We start from the raw sequence: 23,039 nt of genomic DNA, 5'->3' as shown, positions 1-23,039 counted from the left end.
GCCAGCAGTTTACACAACCATAAAAGCATAAGACATAAACAAATTTAAAATAGCAGAGTGGAGAGGTTATGTGGGATAAGCTGTTTTGAACGAGTTTTGAGTTGGGACCTAAAGAGAGAGAAGGAGGTGATTCTTAAATCAGGAGGTCAGGAATTCCAGAGTCGAGCAGCTGAAAGCCCTGCTCCTCATGGTGGCAAAACGGGGGGAGGGGACGGAGAGAGAAAGAGAAGAAGAAGATCTGAGACACCGAGATGGGGCGGTGATCTGAACCAGATCAGAGAGATATGGAGGAGAGATGATGAATAGTCTTAAATGTGTACAAGAGTATTTTGAAATTGATGCGATATTTGACCAGGAGCCAATGAAGCTGCTGCAGGACAGGAGTGATGTGGTGGACAGAAGGGGTCCTGGTGATGAAACGGGCAGCAGTTCTGGACGTGTTGGAGCTTGTGGATGGATTTTTGAGTAAGACCATAAAGAAGTGAATTACAGTAATCGATCCAGGAAGTAACAAGGCTGTGGACAAGAATGGCAGCGGCATGTGGGGTGAGAAAAGGACGGAGACGATTAATGTTGCGCAATTGAAAATATGCAGACCGAGTGACATTATTAATGTGTGAATCGAAAAGTACTGTGGAGGATGACACCCAAACTTTTCACAGAGGAAGAAACGAAGACCGGCGAGTTATTGATAGTAACAGAGAAACTGTTGGTTCTGGATAATGTAGATTTAGAGCTGACCAAGAGGAGCTCGGATTTGTTACTGTTGAGTTTAAGAAAATAAGAAGAGAACCATGAATTTAGTTCAGCTAAGCAGAGGGTGAGGGAGGATGGGGGAAGAGCAGAATCAGGTTTAGTGGACAGATACAGCTGGGTGTCATCGGCATAACAGTGAAACTGGATATTATATTTATGTCCAAGTGGAAGAAGGTAGATAATGAAAAGAAGGGGGCCCAGGACAGATCCCTGGGGCACACCAGTGGTCAGAGGAAAGGGCTGAGAAGTAAAAGATTTGAGTTGAATAAACTGAGTACGATCAGACAGGTATGATTTAAACCAGGCTAGTGGAGTATGGGAGAGACCGATGGAGGCTAGCCTGCTGAGGAGAACGGAGTGAAAAATAGTGTCGAAGGCAGCACTCAGATCGAGGAGAATAAGGATGGAGAGTAAACCGGAGTCAGCTGCCATAAGAAGATCATTGGTTATTTTTATAAGTGCTGTTTCAGTGCTGCGGGACTGGAACTGTTCATACAGATTATTATTGGTTAAATGTGAGTGGAGTTGTGCGGCTCAAGAATGAGTCCAGCACACAATCACCCGTCTGCTGTCGACCTGTCTGCTATCACTTTGATGACCACTCCGACGTGGCACCAATGGAAGCTTTGACAGCACACACTACTGGTTTTAAGTACGTTGATGAAACATCAATAAAGTGATCCAAATATCTGAAGGTGTACACAGGCAGGGCAAAACAACAGCATTAAGAGGCGTACTGAGGAAAGCAGACAAAGTGTTACCCTGTGATGCAGACGGACGGCCTGCAGAGGAGAAACTCTGCCCTCCGCTCGGCTTCAACGCCGAGGACGTCGAGGTCTGTGGTGGATCGAGCACTTGCCAAGGCTGTCGACGAGTGTCTATGATAACAACTCTATCCTGGTCACGTTCAGTTGACTTGTTAGGAACAAATGCACATGAAGAGCCGCCAGGAGCTGCCACAGGGTCACTATCAGGGGCCCAGCGGGTGAAGAAGGTTTCCAGTTCAAAGAGAGAGTAGTCACAGCTCGTGGGGTTGTTGCTGCATCGCTGCTGCTGCTGCTTGGTTGGGTTGGCTGGCATGTTGGTGTCTGGTACCTTCTGCTGGACCGCCACAATGCTGCTGATATCTTCTGATTCTGCAGGGGTCATTTGAGGTACTGCAACCTGGAAGAAGGAGAGCAGAAGAAGGACCAAGCTTCGTGACACAGGCTTATAGGACTGGGTTGAAAGTTTGAAACTAACAGAAGTTTGCTCATCCTTTTCTTAAAGAGAATGTACAGAGAATTATAGTTTCTGTACAAATGTAACAGAAAATGTAACAGAAGCCACAAACTAATCTGTGTACGTGCTCCACTGACAGAAGAGCTGCCACAACAGTCACAGTGTGGTTACTTTAGTAATCAGAAGGTATAGGCTGAGTCGCATGTCCTCTAATTAGAGCGAAAGGGCCGTCTGTGTATGATGATGATGCCACAGACAGCACAACACTTTTATTTTTCACTCAGTGTTACACTGGACTGCTTTGATTAGAGAAAAAAAGATGAGGTCATGAAGATCCCTATAGGAAAATTCATTTCTATATCTATATCATAAACCATAACGCAGTGACAACAACCAGGGCCTACAGAGTACAGCGGAGTCCAGCTATCAGCCAGCTCTGTGGTCAATGGTACACTGACCACAGGATTAAGCTGGAATGTTTCTGATGGGGGGAGATGTTGGAGCACCCAGAGCATAGGGAGCCCTGCCCTGGTCCAGGTTGGAACCAAGGACCTGGCAGACGTTTCTTCCTCAGACAAAGGGAGATTCTCAGACATAGACTTCAGGAAAATGTAGCTGCTTCTTCCTTTTAAAAGGAGTCAGGGGGTTTTGCCATTTGATTACAATGAGTCCTGGAAACTTTCCATTACAGGTCCTGGTGGGAAATATCTAGAAAATACTGCAAAATTCAGTTCAATTCAATTTAACTTGTGTTTACTGATACGATAACATGGCACTAGTTCAGCACTTTAACAGTGCTAAATTTATTGAAAATTGCTGCACCTATTTCCATTTCCCAGTTTAGCACAGTTTGTACAAGTCTGATGATGCTGAAATATTTAGTACAATATTTGGTATGAGCACATTTATGTTCCTCTTTTTCTGTCATTTCTATAAGTAGTCTTCAGGAAAAGTTCTCCAGGCTTCTTGAAGGACATCCACAGCTCTTCTTTGGATGTTTCTGCCTTTTGTTCTGTAAAAGATTATCCCAAACTGCCTCAGTGATGTTGAGGTCTGGGCTATGGGGAGGTCCATCCACGACTGACAGCGTTGTGTTTTTCTATCCAGATATGCTTTTACTTCACGGTATTTGGGATCATTGCCATGCTGAAAAATGAAGCTACTGTCCATCAGATGCTCTTCAGATGCAACTGCATGGTTGGTCTGAATTTTATGGTACTTTTCTGTCTTTATAATTACACCAATTTGACAAGATCCCAACACCAGTGGTTGAAATGTAGCCACACCACGCCAGAAGCCCTACCGTGTTTTACAGATGGCTGTAGACACTCACTGTTGTACCTCTGTCCTGACCTGCTCCATAGTGACATCCATTTGATCTTAAAGGTTTAAGTAGCATATAAAAGTCTTCACTTCATCAGACCTGTTTGACTGATTTTCAGTCCAGTTCCTGTTTAATGTTCACACTTTATCCTTTTCTCTGGCTTCTTTACAGCCACTGAAACCTTTTCTGGTGAGGCTTTAGTGACCAGTCATTGGTCAGCTGCAGGTCCAGATGCATCTCTCAGGTCCCGTGTCTTACTGACATGGCTTTCAGATACTGTTGATCTGCTGCAGTTTTTTAGGTTTGGAACTTCCTCTCTCGTCATCCACACTTTGCAAAATTACTGGCTAAAAGATCTTTGAGAATTTTCTTGACACAACAAAAATATATTATGCCTGTGAAACTGTCATCTTTGACATTTGTTTGGTTTTAGTGACAGCCTCACTTTACAATTGGTTGACTATTGTGTGTACCGTAATTGTCGGGCTATAAGCCGCTACTTTTTGCACAAGCTTTGAACCCTGCGGCTTTTAGTCAGGTGCGGCTTTTCTATGGATTGTCCATGATTTTTGTGATATCGTAAGAGGATTTGTTTTGTTTGTTCCGCTGTTGTACGGCACTACGTTGCCTGGCGGAAGGATCGGGGTTCAAGAGTGGTATGTTGGTCACATGTCCGTCCGCCAGGCAACGTAGTGCCGTACGAAGTAGCGCGAAAAACAAACTTCAAAGTAGCGCTACGCGTTCAGCGGGAGGCGTGGATGATGAGCGGCGATAAACTTGCGAAAAGCAAGTTATGCCCAACTCCACCAGTGGATTCTGACAGCGTGGAAAAGTGTGAAAACATCCACGATCACCAACGGATTTCAAAGGGCTGGACTGCTGCCTGATGGAGAGGAGGACACCGCCACGGCCCTTCTGAGGGTGTTCGACTCTGACACGGACAACGAGGATTTCTTTGGTTTTGAAAGTGACAACGAAGGAGAGAAGCTGAGAGTGGATGACGAAGCCATCCTGAGCCTGTTCGTATCCGACACTGGAGAAGAGGACTTTGGTGGTTTTAGTGCGCAGGAAGAAGAGAAAGATGGCGGTGAATGACTGACTTTTCTTCTTGTTAAAGCCGTGTCGCTGCACCTGAGCCTAAAAGGTAGGCCGAATCTATTTTTCTGGTGTGCTGTAGGTTATTGTTATGTACTACATTTGTTACTCATTTATGAAGCACAGTACATGTTTCGTACTTGTAATTACCGCTACTTGTACATATACCTAAAAAGTTATGCAAATATGTACCCGTAACTTGTTTTTCAAAATATTAATAAAGGGGTGTGTCTCCAAACAGCCATCTCTTTCCTGACAATTCGCTTTGTGCATATTCTCTTACATATGATAGGTCAACATTGAAACACCTGCGGCTTTTAGTCAGGTGCGGCTAATGTATGTACAAAACAGGACTTTCCCCTGATTTTAGCTTGTGCGGCTAATATTCGGGTGCGCTTTGTAGTCCGGGAAATACGGTAGATGTAACCCTGGTTCATGCCTGAATGATTCACAGGTCAGAGTTCAGTCGCATAACAAACACAGATGAAAGCTGTCCTGTACAGGACAGGACCAAAAATGACTGAAAACTGCAAAATCCATTTACTTTTGGAGTTCAGAGTATTGCAGTGTTTTGAGTAAACTAGTATGTTTGCATGCAGTTCTGTTTGTTTGACTGTAGGTCACTGTAAACCATCTGAACCAACTACAGCACACAGAACAGGGGCTGAAGGTTTATGGTGAGGGTGATATTTCTGTCTGTGTCCAAACACAAACAAGTCAAGATATGGTTGATAACAAAAACCACAGTTTTTAGATTTTCTTTACTGATTTACAGTGTAAATCATTGATACGTGTGGGTGGAGGCACTCCGAAGCCTGAACAAATGAGAAGGGTTGTGTCAGGAAGGTCATCCAGCTTAAAACCTTCACCACATCAAACATGAAGACGGAGATGAAAGTGTGCAGACAGGCAGCAAGTCAGAGGGAACAGCAGGAGTGTGGAGGTGTGAGGTCTGTGAGTATAAAGGGAGAGACGGCCTGAACTGTGGTACTGTGTGTGGGAGGAGCTACAGGTGGGCTTGAGCTGGGGGTGGGATTACATCAGGGACCTGCAGCGCTGATGGACAGGCTGATGAGGTCAGGCAGGAGTCTCTGTGGACTGTGATGTTTGCGGATGAGGGAGCGGGTGGAGGAGAGCCTGGAGAGTAGAGCAATGAAAGTCAGCAGAAACAAGACAGAATACATGTGTGTGAATGAGACCAGAGGAAAGGTGAACATGTAAGGAGCAGAGACAGTGAAGGAGGATGAGTTTAAATACCTGGGACCATCCAGAGAGAGCTGCAGGCAGGGTGGAGTGGGTGGAGAAGAGTGTCAGAAGGATAACTGCGAGAGTGAAAGGGAAGGTTTTAGAACAGCGGTCCCCAACCCCCGGGCCTCGGACCGGTACCGGTCCGTGAGTCGTTTGGTACCGGGCCGCGAGAGTTGAGGGTCAGGTGTGAAATGTCTGGTTTTCAGGGTTTTTCTCGGTTTTCAGCGTTATTTTGTTATCGTTTTTATCGTTTACTCGGTTTTCCTGGGTCTTTTCACGTGTGTTATGAATAAATCTTTTTTTCGGTACCGGTACTAGTTTTATTTTGTTGTATTTATCCGCGACACCTTAAAGGCCGGTCCGTGAAAATATTGTCAGGCATAAACCGGTCCGTGGCGCAAAAAAGGTTGGAGACCGCTGTTTTAGAAGATGGCAGTGAGAGCTGCTGTGATGTATGATGTGGAGACGGTGGCACTGACACAAAGACAGGACGCAGAGCTGAAGATGCTCAGGTGTTCACTGCGAGTGAGCGGGATGGACAGGACGAGAGGCTGGGATGGTTCGCACATGTGCAGAGCAGGGAGGGTGGATGTACTGGACATAGGATGATGAAGATGGAGCGGCCAAGCAGGAGGGGAAAGAGGAAGACCTCAGAGGAGGTTCATGGATGTAGTGAAGGAGGAGATGCAGGGCGATGCTGGGATAGGGTGAGGCTGATGATGCTGTGGAGACTCCTAAAGGGAGCAGCTGAAAGTGGAAATGCTGCCACTGAGCAGACATCAGCGATGTGTTTGCAGAGGGTGGTTACTGGGACTATAATTAACTGGGCAACAGTGCCAATCCCCAAGAACCATTACAGCCTCTGCTCCATGCTTAGAACTCCACAGGGGAGATTTTGTGTGTCCACCTTATTTCTGCCTCACAAAGACACAAAGATCACATTTGGAGTCATCATTCCTAATTATCGATTTCAACTTGTCCAGTACGATGTTCTCTCCATTTCTCACCATCAGTACTGGTTTCCTTGAAGCACTTCCACTATGAAGGCCTGACTCACAGTGTTTTCCCATCAGATGTTATTGTGGAACACCACCAAGTCCTTGGTTCAGGTATGTGGATGACACCTGGGTGAAAATCAAATCTCAGAATCCCAGGTTCTAGTTCGATGTTTCAGGTAGTGTGTAATGTTTAGCTTACCCCAGTTTAGGTGTTTGTTAGTTTCTCTCGGTCGTCCTTTGTTTTTGTTTGTACTTTTGCTCAGCCAAATAACGGCTTGTTTTTCGTTCATCACCTCACTCTGCCTCCATCATCTGTTTTTGGGTGTCACTCCACGGCGTCTGCTTCACCTTCAGACGTGACAACCTGGGCCTCACAGAGTTTCTGTCTGATTTTTCAAAGTTTTTATCTGATTTAGTGCTCAGCTCAGATAAAATAATTATTGTGGGTGATTTTAACATCCATGTAGATGCTAAAAATGACAGCCTCAACATGGCATTCAATCTGTGATTAGTAGGGGTGGGTTAAAAAATCGATTTTAGTTTGAATAAAGCGACATCAATTCAATACATCCTGAACCGATTTTTAAATATAAATGTATTTTTCCAGAAATGCCAGAATCTCAGCTTAAAGCTCACAAAACTATTTGAACAACCGCCGAACAGCTAAAACAGGAAATGAGAGCAGGTACATGGATTTCATACACCGTGGATCGTTCACCCGGCAGCACGTACACGGACAAGCTGTCAGGGCTGAAAATTTCACAGATGCTGCAGGTTGAGTAACTCCGACTAAAACTGACTGAACCAGCAGCAAAAGAAGATCCAAACTACACTTCATGTTTGATAAGCATCGTCATCTCTGACTTTGCTGTTTTGCTTCCACCACGATAAAGTCACACTTCCTGCACAGCTCTCTCTCTCTCTCTGTACTTCAAGAACAGTTTCCCGTCTCAAATCTGTTTTCTGCATTACTCTCTGCTTATTAGGCATCAGTCTACCGTTCTATTCAGTGCTGTTGGCCCCTGTTTTTTTCTCAAAAATGACCTATGACATCAAAACCTCATTTCTGCAGTTTAAGATCGAAGAAATAGAAACTTTACGCTCAGCTGTGTCTGAAATCAAACCTCTATAACTTTGCTCTGCTTCACTTCAGCAGCATCAGGTGATGTTTATATGTTGATTGATGGTTTTCTTTAGTTTTTGATCTACTGCAGAATATTTTTAAGGTTATCTGCTATAAAAGCCAGGCCAGGAAAATCTCCTTCATGTTTTATCCTCAGTTACTTTGACACAAAGACATCTGCTGTGATGTTCACACCTCTGAAGTCTCACAGCGTCAGCTTTGTTTGTATACATAGATACAAAAATGTGGACATGTACTGATAAATGATCAGAGTTATAATATTTCTGACTGTCTGAGTGAAAATATTTATTAGACTCAATCGGCTTCTCTCAAAATGTAAAAGAACCCACCCACCACTTTAATCACACTCTAGATCTTGTTTTAACATATGGCATAGAAACTGAACATTTAACAGTGTTTCCTGAAAACCCTCTCCTGTCTGATCATTTCCTGATAACATTTACATTTACAATAATTGATTACACAGCAGTGGAGAGTAGATTTTATCACAGTAGATGTTTTTATGAAAGCGCTGTAACTAAGTTTAAGAATATAATCCACCCACTGTTATCATCTTCAATGCCCTGTACCAACACAGAGCAGAGCAGCTATCTGAACGCTACTCCAACAGAGATTTATAAGAAAGCCCTCCGCAAAGCCAGAACATCTGTAAACCAGAAAATAAGAACAACCCCAGGTTTCTCTTCAGCTCTGTAGCCAGGCTGACAAACAGTCAGAGCTCTGTTGAGCCAACCATCCCTTTAACGTTAACTAGTAATGACTTCATGAACTTCTTCACAAATAAAAGTCTAGGAAGAAGTCCACAAGAACTTCTTCCTAGAGTATTTAAAAGTAGAATGGGAGGCAGAGCCTTCAGTTTTCAGGCCCCTCTTCTGTGGAACCAGCTTCCAGTTTGGATTCAGGAGACAGACACTATCTCTACTTTTAAGATTAGGCTTCAAACTTTCCTTTTTGCTAAAGCATATAGTTAGGGCTGGACCAGGTGACCCTGAATCCTCCCTTAGTTATGCTGCAATAGACGTAGGCTGCCGGGGGATTCCCATGATGCATTGAGTTTTTCCTTTCCAGTCACCTTTCTCACTCACTACGTGTTAACAGACCTCTCTGCATTGAATCATATCTGTTATTAATCTCTGTCTCTCTTCCACAGCATGTCTTTATCCTGTCTTCCTTCTCTCACCCAACCAATCACAGCAGATGGCCCCGCCCCTCCCTGAGCCTGGTTCTGCCGGATGTTTCTTCCTGTTAAAAGGGAGTTTTTCCTTCCCACTGTCGCCAAAGTGCTTGCTCATAGGGGGTCATATGACTGTTGGGTTTTTCTCTGTATGTGTTACTGTAGGGTCTACCTTACAATATAAAGCGCCTTGAGGCGACTGTTGTTGTCATTTGCCACTATATAAATAAAATTGAATTGAATAAAATTTTAATCATTAGAGAAAAAATTACCAGTAATCATCCCACAGATGTAATATTATCTACAGCTACTCTTAGTACCATTGATGTTAAGTTAGACTCTTTTTCTCCAATTGATCTTTCTGAGTTAACTTCAATAATTACTTCCTCCAAACCATCAACGTGTCTTTTAGACCCCATTCCTACAAAACTGCTCAAAGAAGTCCTGCCATTAATTAATGCTTCAATCTTAAATATGATCAACCTATCTCTAATAATCAGCTATGTACCACAGGCCTTCAAGCTGGCTGTAGTTAAACCTTTACTCAAAAAGCATCTCTAGACCCAGCAGTCTTAGCTAATTATAGGCCAATCTCCAACCTTCCTTTCATATCAAACATCCTTGAAAGAGTAGTTGTCAAACAGCTAACAGATCATCTGCAGAGGAATGGTTTATTTGAAGAGTTTCAGTCAGGTTTCAGAGCTCATCACAGCACAGAAACAGCTTTAGTGAAGGTTACAAATGATCTTCTTATGGCCTCTGACAGTGGACTCATCTCTGTGCTGCTAGACCTCAGTGCAGCGTTCGATACTGTCGACCATAATATCCTATTAGAGCGATTAGAACATGCTGTAGGTATTACAGGTACTGTGCTGCAGTGGTTTGTATCATATCTATCTAATAGACTCCAGTTTGTTCATGTAAATGGAGAGTCCTCTTCACACACTGAGGTTAATTATGGAGTTCCACAGGGTTCAGTGCTAGGACCAATTCTGTTTACATTATACATGCTTCCCTTAGGCAGCATCATTAGAAGACACAGCATACATTTTCACTGCTATGCAGATGACACCCAGCTCTATCTGTCCATGAAGCCAGATAACACACACCAATGAGTTAGCCCTTTAAGCGCCATCATAGAACCAAGAGCCAGAGCTTATCTTTATATTTTTACATGCTGTAGTGCCATTTTTAGGAGTATTTCAAGTTGCTATACATCAGTACAAGGCCATTTACATCATGATAAGGGAAAGACCATCTCTGAATCGAGGAGGGGCCTAAGGGTCCATCTGTCACCATCTTACAATGCTGTGATTGCAGCCATTCCCCAACTCTCTGTGGATGGTACTCATGGTTATTGATCAGTGGTTGTTGATCAATGGTCATGACAATTTGCATATTAATGAAGGAACTGACCTCCCAGCCCATTGTTCCTTCAGTCAGATGTATGTGTGGTGTGTTAACATGAGTGCAGCATTTCACTGTATATGCTATTTGTAGCTGGAGTGTGTGTGTGTGTGGTGGGGAGCAGAGCTGGGGTGTTCATGTTAAGATGTGCTGCTGGTTTTGAACCTTTGTATCTGTAAGAGAAATATATTCAGAGCTCTGGAAAACGACTCGAGTCTGTTGTGGTTGTTTTTTCCATCATCTGGTCCTCTTCATGTTAACCACCGACCGCGACACCTATAAAACTACGACGGGTGTAATCTAACATAAATTAATGGGTATGTGCAACGTTATAGCTCAAAGTTTAATGTTTTCTAAGCAGAGAGCAGTAGAAACGGGAGAACTGCCAGGTTATTGTACACCACTGGAAACCAGTAAGGCTGCAGTTTGTGTCCATGTTTGTCCAGACTTTTGTAAAAGTAAAGACTAAATGAATTTAAGAGGTTCAATTTTATTTTATTTAAATGGTGTCAAATGACAACAACAGTCACCTCCAAGTGGCAGAAAGATTAAGGTCAACAATTTAATATAAGACCAAATGTGAAATAGGATTATGATGCAGACGAACAGCCAGAAAAGTTCAGTTATTACTTTTAAACACAAGATACACATTTGACAGAATTAGTGTATAAATTTTTGTGCTTGCAAAAATCTGTGTTGTCAGATCACAGTGACCTTGACCTCTGACCACCAGTCCCAGTAAACATGTGCCAATCTTCAAGAAATACTCACAAGGGCTTCCTAAGAGTTTGTATTCATGACACCAGAATGGGCTAACAATCTACTACATGGATAAAACACACATACATAAAATAAAGATTTCTACTTTTATTTTGAAATTGTAAATGTTGAACAGTGGCTCACTTATCACTCCGGTCTAAAGCACACACATTTTCTAATGACCAAAAGACTTCAGTTAAAAAATGAATCAAAAACGTTCAGTCAAATGTTTTCATGGTGAGCGTTAGAGCTGTGAGAATGAACGCTTACTGCTTTCACTTCCTGTCAACAGTATGGAATTGATTTGACTGGAACTGCCCTTGGGCACACACAGCAACACTTAGCATGACTTTACACAACATGAGTTACATAAAAAACTGGATCTGCTAGCATGCTAAAGCTGAAACAAAACAAGTGTTGTGTGAAGCTAATATACTCAAGGTAAACGTCTGCCTTTGGAGACCACAGACCAAACCACGCAAAGCAACTCTAAACCCCCAACAAATGCCCTGTACTGAGTGTCTCACTTAAATGCAATATTATCAAATCAATTCTATTTAGGATGTCTGTAGCTCAGGAGGCAGAGCGGGACACAATCATGTGAAGGCTGCTCCAGTCTACGTGCTTTGGACAGGACTAACCCAACTTGCTCTCTGATGCATCCCTTGGAGTGAATGTTTGACAGAAAGCACTTAAGCATAGAAAAAGCATTTTGTAGAAGTGCTTTGAATAGAGAATCACTACCTAAGAACGAGTCAATTTACACCACTAACAGCCAGGGTACACGCTACATTTCCTGAAGCCTATTTTAACCCCAGGGCACCATCCATCCACTTCCACTTATCCTTTCCAGGGTCGCGGTGCGTGCTGGAGCCTATCCCAGCTGTCATAGGGCGAGAGGCGGGGTACACCCTGGACAGGTCGCCAGTCTGTCGCAGGGCCAACACACAGAGACAGACAACCATTTGCACTCACATTCACGCACAGATTCACACCTATGGGCAATTTACATTAATCAATTAACCTATCCCCACTAATCACACCAGGACACGATTTGTAAAATAAGGCTACCGTATTTTCCGCACTATAAGGCACACTTAAAATCCTTTAATTTTCTCAAAACTCGACAGCGCGACTTATAATCTGGTGCGCCTTATGTATGAATTCTGGTTGTGCTTACTGACCTGATCCGACTTTATGTGGTACACGGCGCTGGAAAATCTGTCAAAAATGTTTTAGTATGACGTTGGTAAGCTGCGGCATCACTGAGAGTTAAAAACTGTCCATATTCTTTCATCTGTAATAAAATCATCAGTGTTGCTGCTTTACCAGGTGTAACAATTAAGTTTAACATCCTGGCATCCATGAAAACAGGATTTGTTAAAATTTAATAAAGTTAGAAGTTAGCAGGAAGTTAGCTCGCTAGCTTCCACCTAAACATGACATAGCATGTTCTGACTGAGAGATTTCTGAAACTAATTAAAATGTACAGTTTTGCTATCATTTCCAACATAAATGAAGACAGAAAACTAAACAGCAGTGACGTTTGTAGGGTTACTGAAGTTGGGCTAGCTGGTATATAATGATGTGCTACGTGATCGCTAGCGACACAGCTATGTTAGCATAAACACAGTGAAGCTGGAGGATGAACGCTAACTTTTTTCCACTCGATAAAAGTTAACGTGAAGGTTCCTGATGGTTAGAGACAAATGCAATCGCATGGCAGGATGCTGTACACGGACCAAACTTCAGTCAGGAGAACAACTGAGATCATTCAGCCACAATACGGTGGCTGTAGCTCAGGTGGTGGAGCAGGTCATCTACTGATTGGAAGGTTGGTGGTTCGATTCCTGGCTTCCCCTAGTCTGCATGCCAAATATCCTTGGGCAAGATACTAACCCCAAATTGCTCTCCGATGCATCCATCGGAGTATGAGTGTGTGTGAATGTTAGCTATAAAGCACTTAGAAAAATGTGCGAATGGGTGAATGCACAAGTTGTGTAAAAAAGCGCTATATAAGAACCGGTCCATTTACAATACGAGGTTAGTCATTAATATACTGCAACGACATGGGAATAGGGCAGCTGTGAGAGGATTCAGCATTAATGAATCAATGGTACAGAAGTGGAGGAAGCAAGAAGAATGAGTATATAATTAATATAATCCACTGCGCCTAATGGTCTGAAAAATACAGTACTCATTAACAGTGTGTTAGCCCTTTCATCTAAGATGTTCCTGACTGTATGCCCATGTTTTGCGGATGGTGTCTCTTTAGGTGTTTTTTCAGGTTGCTGGGGTCAGAGAACTTTTCGGGGCAGAGCGAGCACTGGTACGGTCGCTCCCCTGTGTGGATGTTCCTGTGGATCTTCAAATTCCACAACTGGGAGAATTTTTTACCACAGATGGTGCAGCCATATGGCTTTTCTCCAGTATGGGTTCTCATATGAGATTCCAAATTTGCTGGAGCAGGAAACCTTTTCCCACAGAAACTACAGACACAATCCCTCTTCGTGGGATTTTTTGGGCCCTGACTTGGACCTGGGTGCAGATACTGTTGAGACCCCTGGACTGACAGGTGTCCTGCTTGCGTCTGACTTGACACCTGACTTTGGCTGGACTCATCTGACAGATCAATAACAGGAAGCTTCTGCTCAAAGGGATAAGTGGGCAACTTTCTAGAATTCTCAGCGGCTGATCCCCTCTCTGTTGCGTTCTCAGCAGCCGATCCCCTCCCAGAGCTGCCAGGCTCTCCTCCAGTGAGTGTGCCAGGCAAGTATGAGAGTGGAGCGAAGTGCGAGGACAGCCCTGGAAGGCTCTCACTGTAACCGCCCCCCCTATTAGTCCACAGCGAAGAATGGCCACAGCTGACCTCTGAGAAGCCCCGCCCAGAGTCCTGCAGGTCGGACAGCCGATTGGTGGACATCTGTGTGGTTTCATCAAAGGACAGCACTCCTCTGTAGTCGTCTGTACTGGACTCCACCAACCCTGGACACAGACAGATTCAGAGTCATGTTCTCACCCAGGTAGGGTTAAATGGACTCAACATTCTCACAGGGTTTTCTGGAGCGAGAATCCTTGATGTAGGGCAAACATCAGATGATGCAATATGATGACTGACGACTCAGTTCTGTTTTATTTATATAGCACCAAATGACAGCAACAGTTGCCCTCGAGGGGACACGTTTGATGTCATCAGTCTGCTGTAGTCGGAGTCAGAACACTTCCTAAACTGATCTACAGTTCACAGTGAACGGGTCTGCTCACCCTCCTGTATGCTGAGGCACGGCCGGTTCCGAGGTCTCGTCATCGGCTCCACCTCCTCCACCTTCACCAGCACCACATCTGGCTCCTCATCCTTCTGCCCACACAAAGAAAACATAGGAACTGTCTGATGCAATACACAACACAATACCAGTGAAAACTGTGAAAAAAGAATACGAACTCAAGTATAGTGAAGTTTATTTAGACATCAAAGTCACAAAGTACTGTACAATCACTCAAAAACAATTAATAGCAATACAGAACCATGATAAAACAAAACAAAATATACTAACTTGGGTATCCTGCCCAAGTTAGTATCCTTGGGCAGGATACTAACTTGCTCTTCAGTGTAATTGTTAGATACAAAGCACTTAAGTATAGTAAAAATGCTTGAATGAATGGACGCTGTGTAAAAATCTTTGAGTGCTCAGCGTAGAGAAGCACTAGCGTAGAGCTGTGACTTCCTGCAACCTCTCTCAGGTGGCTTGGGAACACCTCTCTGCCCCTACCTGGATGGCCAGGCAGCAGGAGATCTGGGTTTTCTGCTTGACTGCCACCCCCACGAGTTGTTAGAAAAGGGATCAATGGACAAATGTGATTTCTGTGTTATTATCACTGAAGTAACCTCTGCAGTAGGGGTGGGTTTTGGTTATCGATTTATCAATTAAAATCGATCCTGGCTTGGATAACTTGATATCGATTCATTAAAATCCTGAATCGATTTTTAAATGTAAATTTATTTTGCCCGAAAAGCCAGAATCTCAGGTTAAACCTCACAAAATTTCAACAACCACCAAACAGCTAAAACAGTAAATGAGAGCAGGAACACGGATTCTGCACAGAGATGTAAACACGTCTAAAAATCTGTTTTCTGCATTATTCGCTTGCTTGTTACGCACAAGTCTACGTTGTTTACAGGCTGTCGGACGCTGTTTTTTTCCTTTTACTTACTTCCGCAAAGAAAACCTAATTTCTGCCGTTCAATACTGAACAAATTTAAACTTTTTAAAATTATGCAAAAGGCAAAACACTCAGCTGTGTCTCTAAAACCGCTGTAACTTTGCTGTTTCACTTCAGCAGCATCAGGTAATGTTCATGTGTTGATTCATGGTCTTCTTTCGTTTTTGATCTACTGCAGAATATTTGTATAAAATCCAGGCCAGGAAAATCACCTTCATGTTTTTCTGTGTTTTATCCTCAGTTACTTTGACACAAAGGCATCTGCTGTGACGCTCACACCTTTGATAAAGTCTCACAAGTGTCAGCTTCCTTTTTATAGATATAAAAATATGGTAATGTAGTGATGCATGATCTGAATTATAATATTTCTGACTGTCTGAGGCAAAATTTCCCCGATTCAAATCGAATCGAATCGAATCGTGGACCGAATCGATTCTAGAAATCAGTGACGATACCCAGCCCTAGTATGCAGTACAACAGACGAGGACGCCTTCATGCAGGTGTCAACGGTTACATCTGATGCTTTATTTATCATTTATCAGCTGTAATGTTTCTGCAGGGTCTGAAAACAAACAACCCACGCATTTGAGGTAAAGGACAACATTTTATTCCTTAATGAAATGATGCATGCAGAATGTGGAATATTCAGCTATAAACCTACCAAAATGAGCAATGCTCTGACGCTAACATGAGCTACAAATAAACGTAGACTCGGTAACTAAAATACTTTGCAATTCAAACAAAGCCATTTCTAATCAATTCCAACCCAACAGCGTGTAACAAACATCACTGTTACTAAGTGCTAGGTTAGCAGTGTTCATGCTTAGCACAGTCTCCCTCCCAAAGGTTAAAACAGCCAGTCTGTAAATGTGACTGTACACATTTTAATGTAACAGCTGATGTAAACAATGTGCTTTTGTGGGCCACAAACCTTTGACAGCAGGTCACTACGTGTACTGACGGCAGCACGGTTTGTTTCAGGTCTCGTCACACATCGTATTCCTCTGTGCCGCAGTGAGGTCGAGTCACGTTGTTGCACTGGCTGACACGCTGGTTCACTACCGAGAGCGCACTGCAGTTTGTCCCCTGGTACAGTAGTGATACACACATTAATCTGCTGTCTGAACATCTCACTGATCAAACTAATGCAGATTCATCCACAGCAGCACAGGTAAAGGTAGCACAGTGCTGAGCCTTTGAACAGGAACAACATGTGGGGCTGTGCGATATGACCAAAATCCCATATCACAACCATATATATCACAAAATAGTGAATTTTCTGTAAATTCTGTGAATCTCGGCCAACTCGACCTGTGTGAAGTGTTTTCAGCTGGGCGTCGTGTACCTGCAGTCGAGTGTTTTGACCGATGCATTAAACAGCCCGCGGCACGCAGAGTGTAGAGAGTCTAAGGTTTATTTGGAGCACCTGACGGCTCCTTTTGCTTCTCGTCCGTAAACTCTCTCCGTACTCTGTCAGGGGATTCTTGTGTAGGTGTTACGGCCCTGGCCATAATGGCCATAATGTGTCTTGGTGGCTGTTTTTTGTTCTGCCTGTCCGTGTCTTTAAGAGTCTCTGCAGGTCCCTGATTGGAGAAGCTGACGGCTGCTGATTGGCCCCCTGATCATGTGGCTGCTTTGAAAATCTGTCACCAGCAGCTGTCCCGGGCAGCAAGTGACAGCAGCAGCAGACCCATCCTTGGCCTCCAAACCCTGTGTTACTCGCGTGTGTGCTCCTGAGGATTGCTGAGCTTCTGTATGTAGTGTGTAGTTTAGAGTCACGTGTAAACAGTCACTGAAGCCGAAGGGTGAGCTGCCTTCTTATTTTCTGTATTATTTTCTCCTGTTTATTCAGTTAGGGGTAGCATTTGTCTTTGGTTTGTTCTTTTTATCACGTAGGGTTCAGGTAGCACCCCACAGGTAGCACAATAAACCACTTTCACATCTAAATCGGCTGTGGTATGGTTTTGGGGACCAGGGCGGGGTCGCTCTTCTTTCAGCTTATGCTACGTTCCTGTACCCCTCGACAGGGGCGTAACAGTAGGTGGTAGAAGAGGTTTGTCATGTTTGAGTCTGAGACCAGTTTGCACCATAATTTTTCTGGTCCGTGTCAGACTTTTCATAACCAAACCATGTCCGTGCTACAGAGGTAGCCCCTCGGTTACGAATAAGGTCCTCGATTAGTTTGGACTGGTCCTTCTGTTTGTCATCATTTCAGTTTATTTTGAAAAATCTCAACAGGATCTTAAGCTTTATTGTGAAAGGTTCATGTGGAAAATAAACAAGTGGACGGCGGAGCCTCATGCTGGGTTTACCGTCGTTGTTGCTAACGACAACATGTAAAAACAGGCGCTTGTCCGTCCGTAGTGTGGTTATTTTAAGTATAAGAGAAACAGAGAACTTTAAGAAATGAATGTAGCCACTACAGTGACCATCAGAACCATGATGTTGCTGTAAACAGTTTATTTTGTGACACCATGAAACAAACGATAGCGTGAAATGAAACGACAGACGTTTTTATATCGCCATCAGAGATATAGCGTCCTATCTTACAGCCCTACCTGGGTGCTTATTTTGGTTCTACGGCTGGAGATGTAACTTCCACCTTTTCAATTCAGCCTCCTGAAAATATTTCAAGCATCTTTTTGTAAACTACGATTTGTTTTATTATAAAGTTATTATTTTAGACGCCATGAAACAAAATGCTATGTTGACGTGTTTTTTTACAAATCATACATCTATAACATCACAGCGTCTGGCTTACAGACGACGCCTGCACGGGGGCATACACAAAACCAGCAGAGCGAGAAGTAGGACACTGGACCTGACCAATCAGAGGAGGCCAGGCGAGAGTGGCCTGGCTACCTGCTTTTACAGAAACACACACAGATGTGGAAGCAAACAGAGCTTCACTCTGCTTTACAGATCTGCTGTAACGGCTAGCTGACACACTGCCCTGATTCCAATGTTGAGTATCATGTGGGAGGAGTGTAAATTTCACTCGTGTAAAAACAAAGACTGTAGTCGCCACAGATTTACTTTCCATTCTGTCCAGCAAAGCGGCCTTCCAGTGTCTCTCCTGGATCACTGCACCTTTCACACACAAATGCAGCTCATTTACACTCCCAGGTCTCTTCGTTGTAAATGTCAGCGTGGCTCTTTTGTTGGTGTGTTTTCAGGTTTCTTATCCAGGCAAATCCCCTGCCACACACCCCACAGGTGTACGGTTTCTCCCCAGTGTGGACTCTCTGGTGTTTTCTCAGGTTCCCGGCCTCTGAGAACATCTTCCCGCATGTGGAGCAGCTGAAAGGCTTCTCGCCTGTGTGGACACGCTGGTGGATCTCCACTTTCTTGGGCCGGTTAAAAGCTTTGCCGCAGTAGCTGCAGGCAAACAGTCTTTCCCTGCCAGTTCGCGGGAACGCTTTGCTGCTGTCAGTGAAGGGCCGGGGCAAGGAAAACACGTTGTCATAGCGACTCCAGCCATTAACACCAGAAGAAGTTGATGGCAAATCGACGGCCGCCATCGAGTACGAACACGACGGACTCGTTCCTTCCACGTCAACATTTGAGGGCTCGTCAAAAAACTCCCCGACCAACGAGTGACCAGTTTTATCGATGTCACACAAGACGTCAAACTTTGAGTCGCTGCTGCCATCGTCGATATACCGGTGTGGGATCGCCACTTCCTGCAGCGAGTCTCTGCCTTCAACAGAAGCAGTGAGTTCACACTTAAGAGGAGAGGAGCCACTGACCTCCACTCCTCTGCTGCCGGTAAGCTTCGTCCTGCACGCCTGGCTCTGCGACTGGGATCGAGTAGACACGGACTGGGCGTCCTGGTCCTCGGGGCCAGGCATCTGACCTTCAGCTCCATGAGGGACACACTCCATCAGCCCTTCAAACACAGAATTAAAACACAGTTTACCATTACACTCAATTAATAGAGCACTATTCGATAATGCTAACTGCTATTTAAGTACTGGCTGTAACACGTGTGGATACGCAGCTCTGCACACTCTCAGGGAAAACAGGGAGACGACTTTCAGAGTCACAGATGTAGAACGAGGCACAACAACGTTTCTCCAAAGTCTCTAACAGCTACTGCTGGCTGCTCCCGTCACAGAGGAGTCCCACGGAAGCTTTCTGTCGGATGGCCTTCCTCACCGGGCCAAAGAAAGTTGATTTGCGTCTCCAAGAACCAGCAATCATTCACTTTGTGAGTGACTCCATTAACCACCACACTGTGAAACCTCCTCTGAGGTCTCTAATATGTTAAATAGATTCTTGTATGAAAATATTTTAGCAGCTCTGCACAGAGTCTGACTGGCAGCATATTGATTGTTGGGCGGTCACACCGCCCATCGTTACTGAAGCAGCGTGGGCTCAAACCTGACAGAGGAGCCTGGAGAACTGGTCCTGAAGACCACATCGACATCTGAGCTTACAGCCTCTCTGCAGTTTCACAACACTGACACATCAAATCTCAGAAATAAGAGAGGACTTTTTTACCACGACGGTCTAAGCAGATCCAGAAAAATATGCAAGGAAATGTTCACCGACTCTCACGTGAACTTTACTTGGCCCTGCTCATCATCACACTCGGTGTGGGAGGAGTCACAGCTGTTATGAAGCAACATGGCTGTAACAGCGTGTCCTGTTTGGCTTTGCATTGTTTTAATGTTTTTAATATATGAGCTGTTCTACAATGTTTTAACTCTTTTCATGGTCAAACATGTTTCGTATACAAACAAACAGCTTTAGAGAATATGAAACCCTGCTGTGCTCTGTTCTACCTCCAGCACTCATGTCTTCAAATATGTGAACCTCTCTGTTGTAGAAATTATAAAAACTCCTCAATGCATTGTTTTTGCTTGGATGCATTTAATGCAGAGCGCAGCTTGTAAGCATGCTGCTTAGAGCTCCAGTTTACATTTGTGCCTAAAAGCAGACCTGCTGTAGAAGCGTGCAACAACACGCAACCGCACAGCAAACCTGAGAGCAGCCACACGCTCGCTCTGTGAGGCTAACACACACACACACACACACTCTGATCTGATGCAGCAGATCTGACTCTGTCGCCGCTCTTTGTTCCTCCTCTTCATGTAAAAATCCTCCAGGAGGACAGAGTAACGTCTTCATGTCTGAGTTTAGGCTGTACGAGTACAGTCAGAGTTACAAATGTGTACGATGTGAGCCTAACTACTCTACAAATGTAAAGCTTTGCCTTCTGAGGACTCGAGTGCTTCAATCCAAACACAAATGTCACCAAGAAACTATTTTACTGACACCTACATCCTAACCTGAATACTTGATCTGTCTGTGCACACCAGCGTCTAAACCTACAGGTCACCTCTGTCACTCACTAACACACTTATTTACTCATTTAGGACGTTTTCTTTAAAAAGTATCATTTTAATATGACACATAAAAGGGTTCAGTTGTACAGATGTTGTACAGATGTTGTATACAGTTAAATGACAGTGATGATTTGTTCACCATGACAGAGCTGTGTGTTGTCTCTTTGGATCGGTTAGTATTGTTATTATCTGATCACAGTCACTCTGAGTGCTCTCCCAGTGGGAATCCCCACACGCTCAGCTGTGTGTCTGTGTTGGGACCACTCACAGCATTAACCACACATGCTTTATGTCCACGGTCAACTTCAGAATTACCAACTAACCTAACATGCGTGTGTGTGGACTGTGGGAGGAGCAAACCCACAGAAAAAAGCCGACCCTTGTTCCTCTGAGGCGACGCCTCCAACCACGTGCATGTGCGGTTTAAACTACGACCGATTTGATCGAAGGTGTTAAGATTTTTAAACTGTAGCACGGCATGTTGCGTGGAAATGTCCCAGTGTCAGTACTCGTCCACTCAGCAGCCTTAGTGTTTCTGTCTGTACTCACCATCATCTCCTATAAGTGACGTACTTTGCTCCGCTTCTTCATCTCGAGACGTGGCTGCCTGCACCTTCTCCTCTTTCACCAGCACTACCTCCGGCTCCACCAGCTCCACATCTGGAGACTGCACAGCAACAGGGAATCATCTCTCAGTCAGCCAACAGCAGCTTCACACAGCAGCGTGCACATACGCTAACCTGTGATGATGTGCCTACCTTACTGTGCATGCTTTCAGACAGGATGAGTTCACTGGTTGCGTCTCCGCTGGGCCACAGAAGCACCTCCCTCTGCTGGTCAAACACGTCACCTACACGACAGAAAAACAGCTGTCTTCAAATGCCGATGCATGTTATTCTCATGTTTGGCTCACATATTACACTATTGTAAGTGAACGCTAACACGGCTCTGTGTCAGTGTAAATAGATCCCGCCCCTCCGTCTCTATAGGGCAGTAATGGCAGAGCCCACCTGTTTATTTTAACCATGATGTGGGTCTGACGGTGTGTTTGACAGGCAGAAGTTACTTATTTTACTGTGTTCAGCTGCATCAGCATTTTACCAGAGAAACTTTATTTTATTCAATATTTCAATGTTACAGTTGAAACCAAGTATTTTGAGAACATGCATTCATAATATTCATCTTCCTGTTTCCCCATCATCCCTGTTATTAATCTCTGTCTCTCTTCCACAGCATGTCTTTATCCTGTCTTCCTTCTCTCACCCCAACCAATCACAGCAGATGGCCCCGCCCCTCCCTCAGCCTGGTTCTGCCGGAGGTTTCTTCCTGTTAAAAGGGAGTTTTTCCTTCCCACTGTCGCCAAAGTGCTTGCTCATAGGGGGTCACATGATTGTTGGGTTTTTCTCTGTATCTACTGTATAATATAAAGCACCTTGAGGCGACTGTTGTTGTGATTTGGCGCTGTGTAAATAAAACTGAATTAGAAAAAAAACAAACAAAAAAAAGAGTCTTATTATGTAATACTATGTTTTTTTGCTAAACATTTGTTTCAGTTTGACTTTGTCTAAAGTGTGATGTGTACATTGCTGGGGATTTTTGTGCACGTGCCAGGCATTCACACTCAAACATCAGCTGGCGTTCTGCATAAATCATGTGTTTGATTATTCCTGCCATTTAAACTTCGTACACTTCCTGATCCAAGTGAAAGTGTTGAGCTGTTCCTCTCCATCTCAAACACACTTTCAGATGCTAACCTGCAGCACGGCCAACACTATGTGATTAATAAAGTGTCACATTGTGACATCACTGCTGTAGCAATGGCATTTACATTCTCTAATGCACAGAACGATGACACAAATGCGTCAGCCTCAGAGGCAGATTTATTTCAAAGGATCTACGTCAACGTTCTCCTGACGGCACTTCGCATGACACGCACAACCGTGGAAACAACAAAGCCCTGTTTAACCACCTGAGGCAAAAAGACAGCGTGGAGTGCAGGCTATGAAGCTGGAGATACTAGCAGCCACTAATGTGCCACCCAAATGTAAATAAATGACCCCACCGAGCGTCACTCGAGCGACGTGGTTACTGAAGTGTTTTGCCAAGTATTTGATTCAAATGGTGGAAACCAGAGACTTTAAACAGCTGGTTAGAAAGCTTAAAACGGTTACATCATGGTTGGTTTATGTTGAGCAGTCATTTTATAGAGCAAAGAAATCTGACTAACTGATAGCTCATGGAGAAGGGCTGGGATTCAGTTTGCACTTCTTCCACATCGATTTCAAACTGGATCAGGACGGGGGCAGAGATATACATCGTTTACATGATCAAAACAGCAAGC

General features: G+C 44.1%; 1 protein-coding gene across 2 annotated transcripts in view; it reads right to left on the bottom strand.

Annotated features, from left to right (window-relative positions):
• The window catches only part of LOC146386299 (uncharacterized), a 29,601-nt gene that overhangs the window by 3,942 nt on the left and 2,620 nt on the right, over positions 1 to 23,039 (bottom strand). Inside the window, exons 2-7 of one of the 2 annotated variants that reach the window (XM_084932386.1) lie at positions 21,457 to 21,548; positions 21,248 to 21,365; positions 19,097 to 19,236; positions 14,391 to 14,484; positions 13,996 to 14,111; positions 1,518 to 1,920 (exon numbers count right to left, since the gene is read on the bottom strand). In XM_084932386.1, coding sequence (XP_084788512.1) covers positions 1,518 to 1,920; positions 13,996 to 14,111; positions 14,391 to 14,484; positions 19,097 to 19,236; positions 21,248 to 21,365; positions 21,457 to 21,548 — 963 coding nt within the window. The remainder of the gene's footprint in view (positions 1 to 1,517; positions 1,921 to 13,995; positions 14,112 to 14,390; positions 14,485 to 19,096; positions 19,237 to 21,247; positions 21,366 to 21,456; positions 21,549 to 23,039) is intronic. The other variant, XM_084932387.1, reaches the window with a different exon arrangement.

The sequence above is a fragment of the Perissodus microlepis genome, chromosome 6 (genome assembly GCF_051167445.1).
Source record: "Perissodus microlepis isolate ML-2025 ecotype Zambia chromosome 6, ASM5116744v1, whole genome shotgun sequence".
NCBI classification, from domain to species: Eukaryota; Metazoa; Chordata; class Actinopteri; order Cichliformes; family Cichlidae; genus Perissodus; species Perissodus microlepis.
Note: the sequence above shows the minus strand (reverse complement) of the source record. Positions and strands in the feature narration are given on the sequence as shown.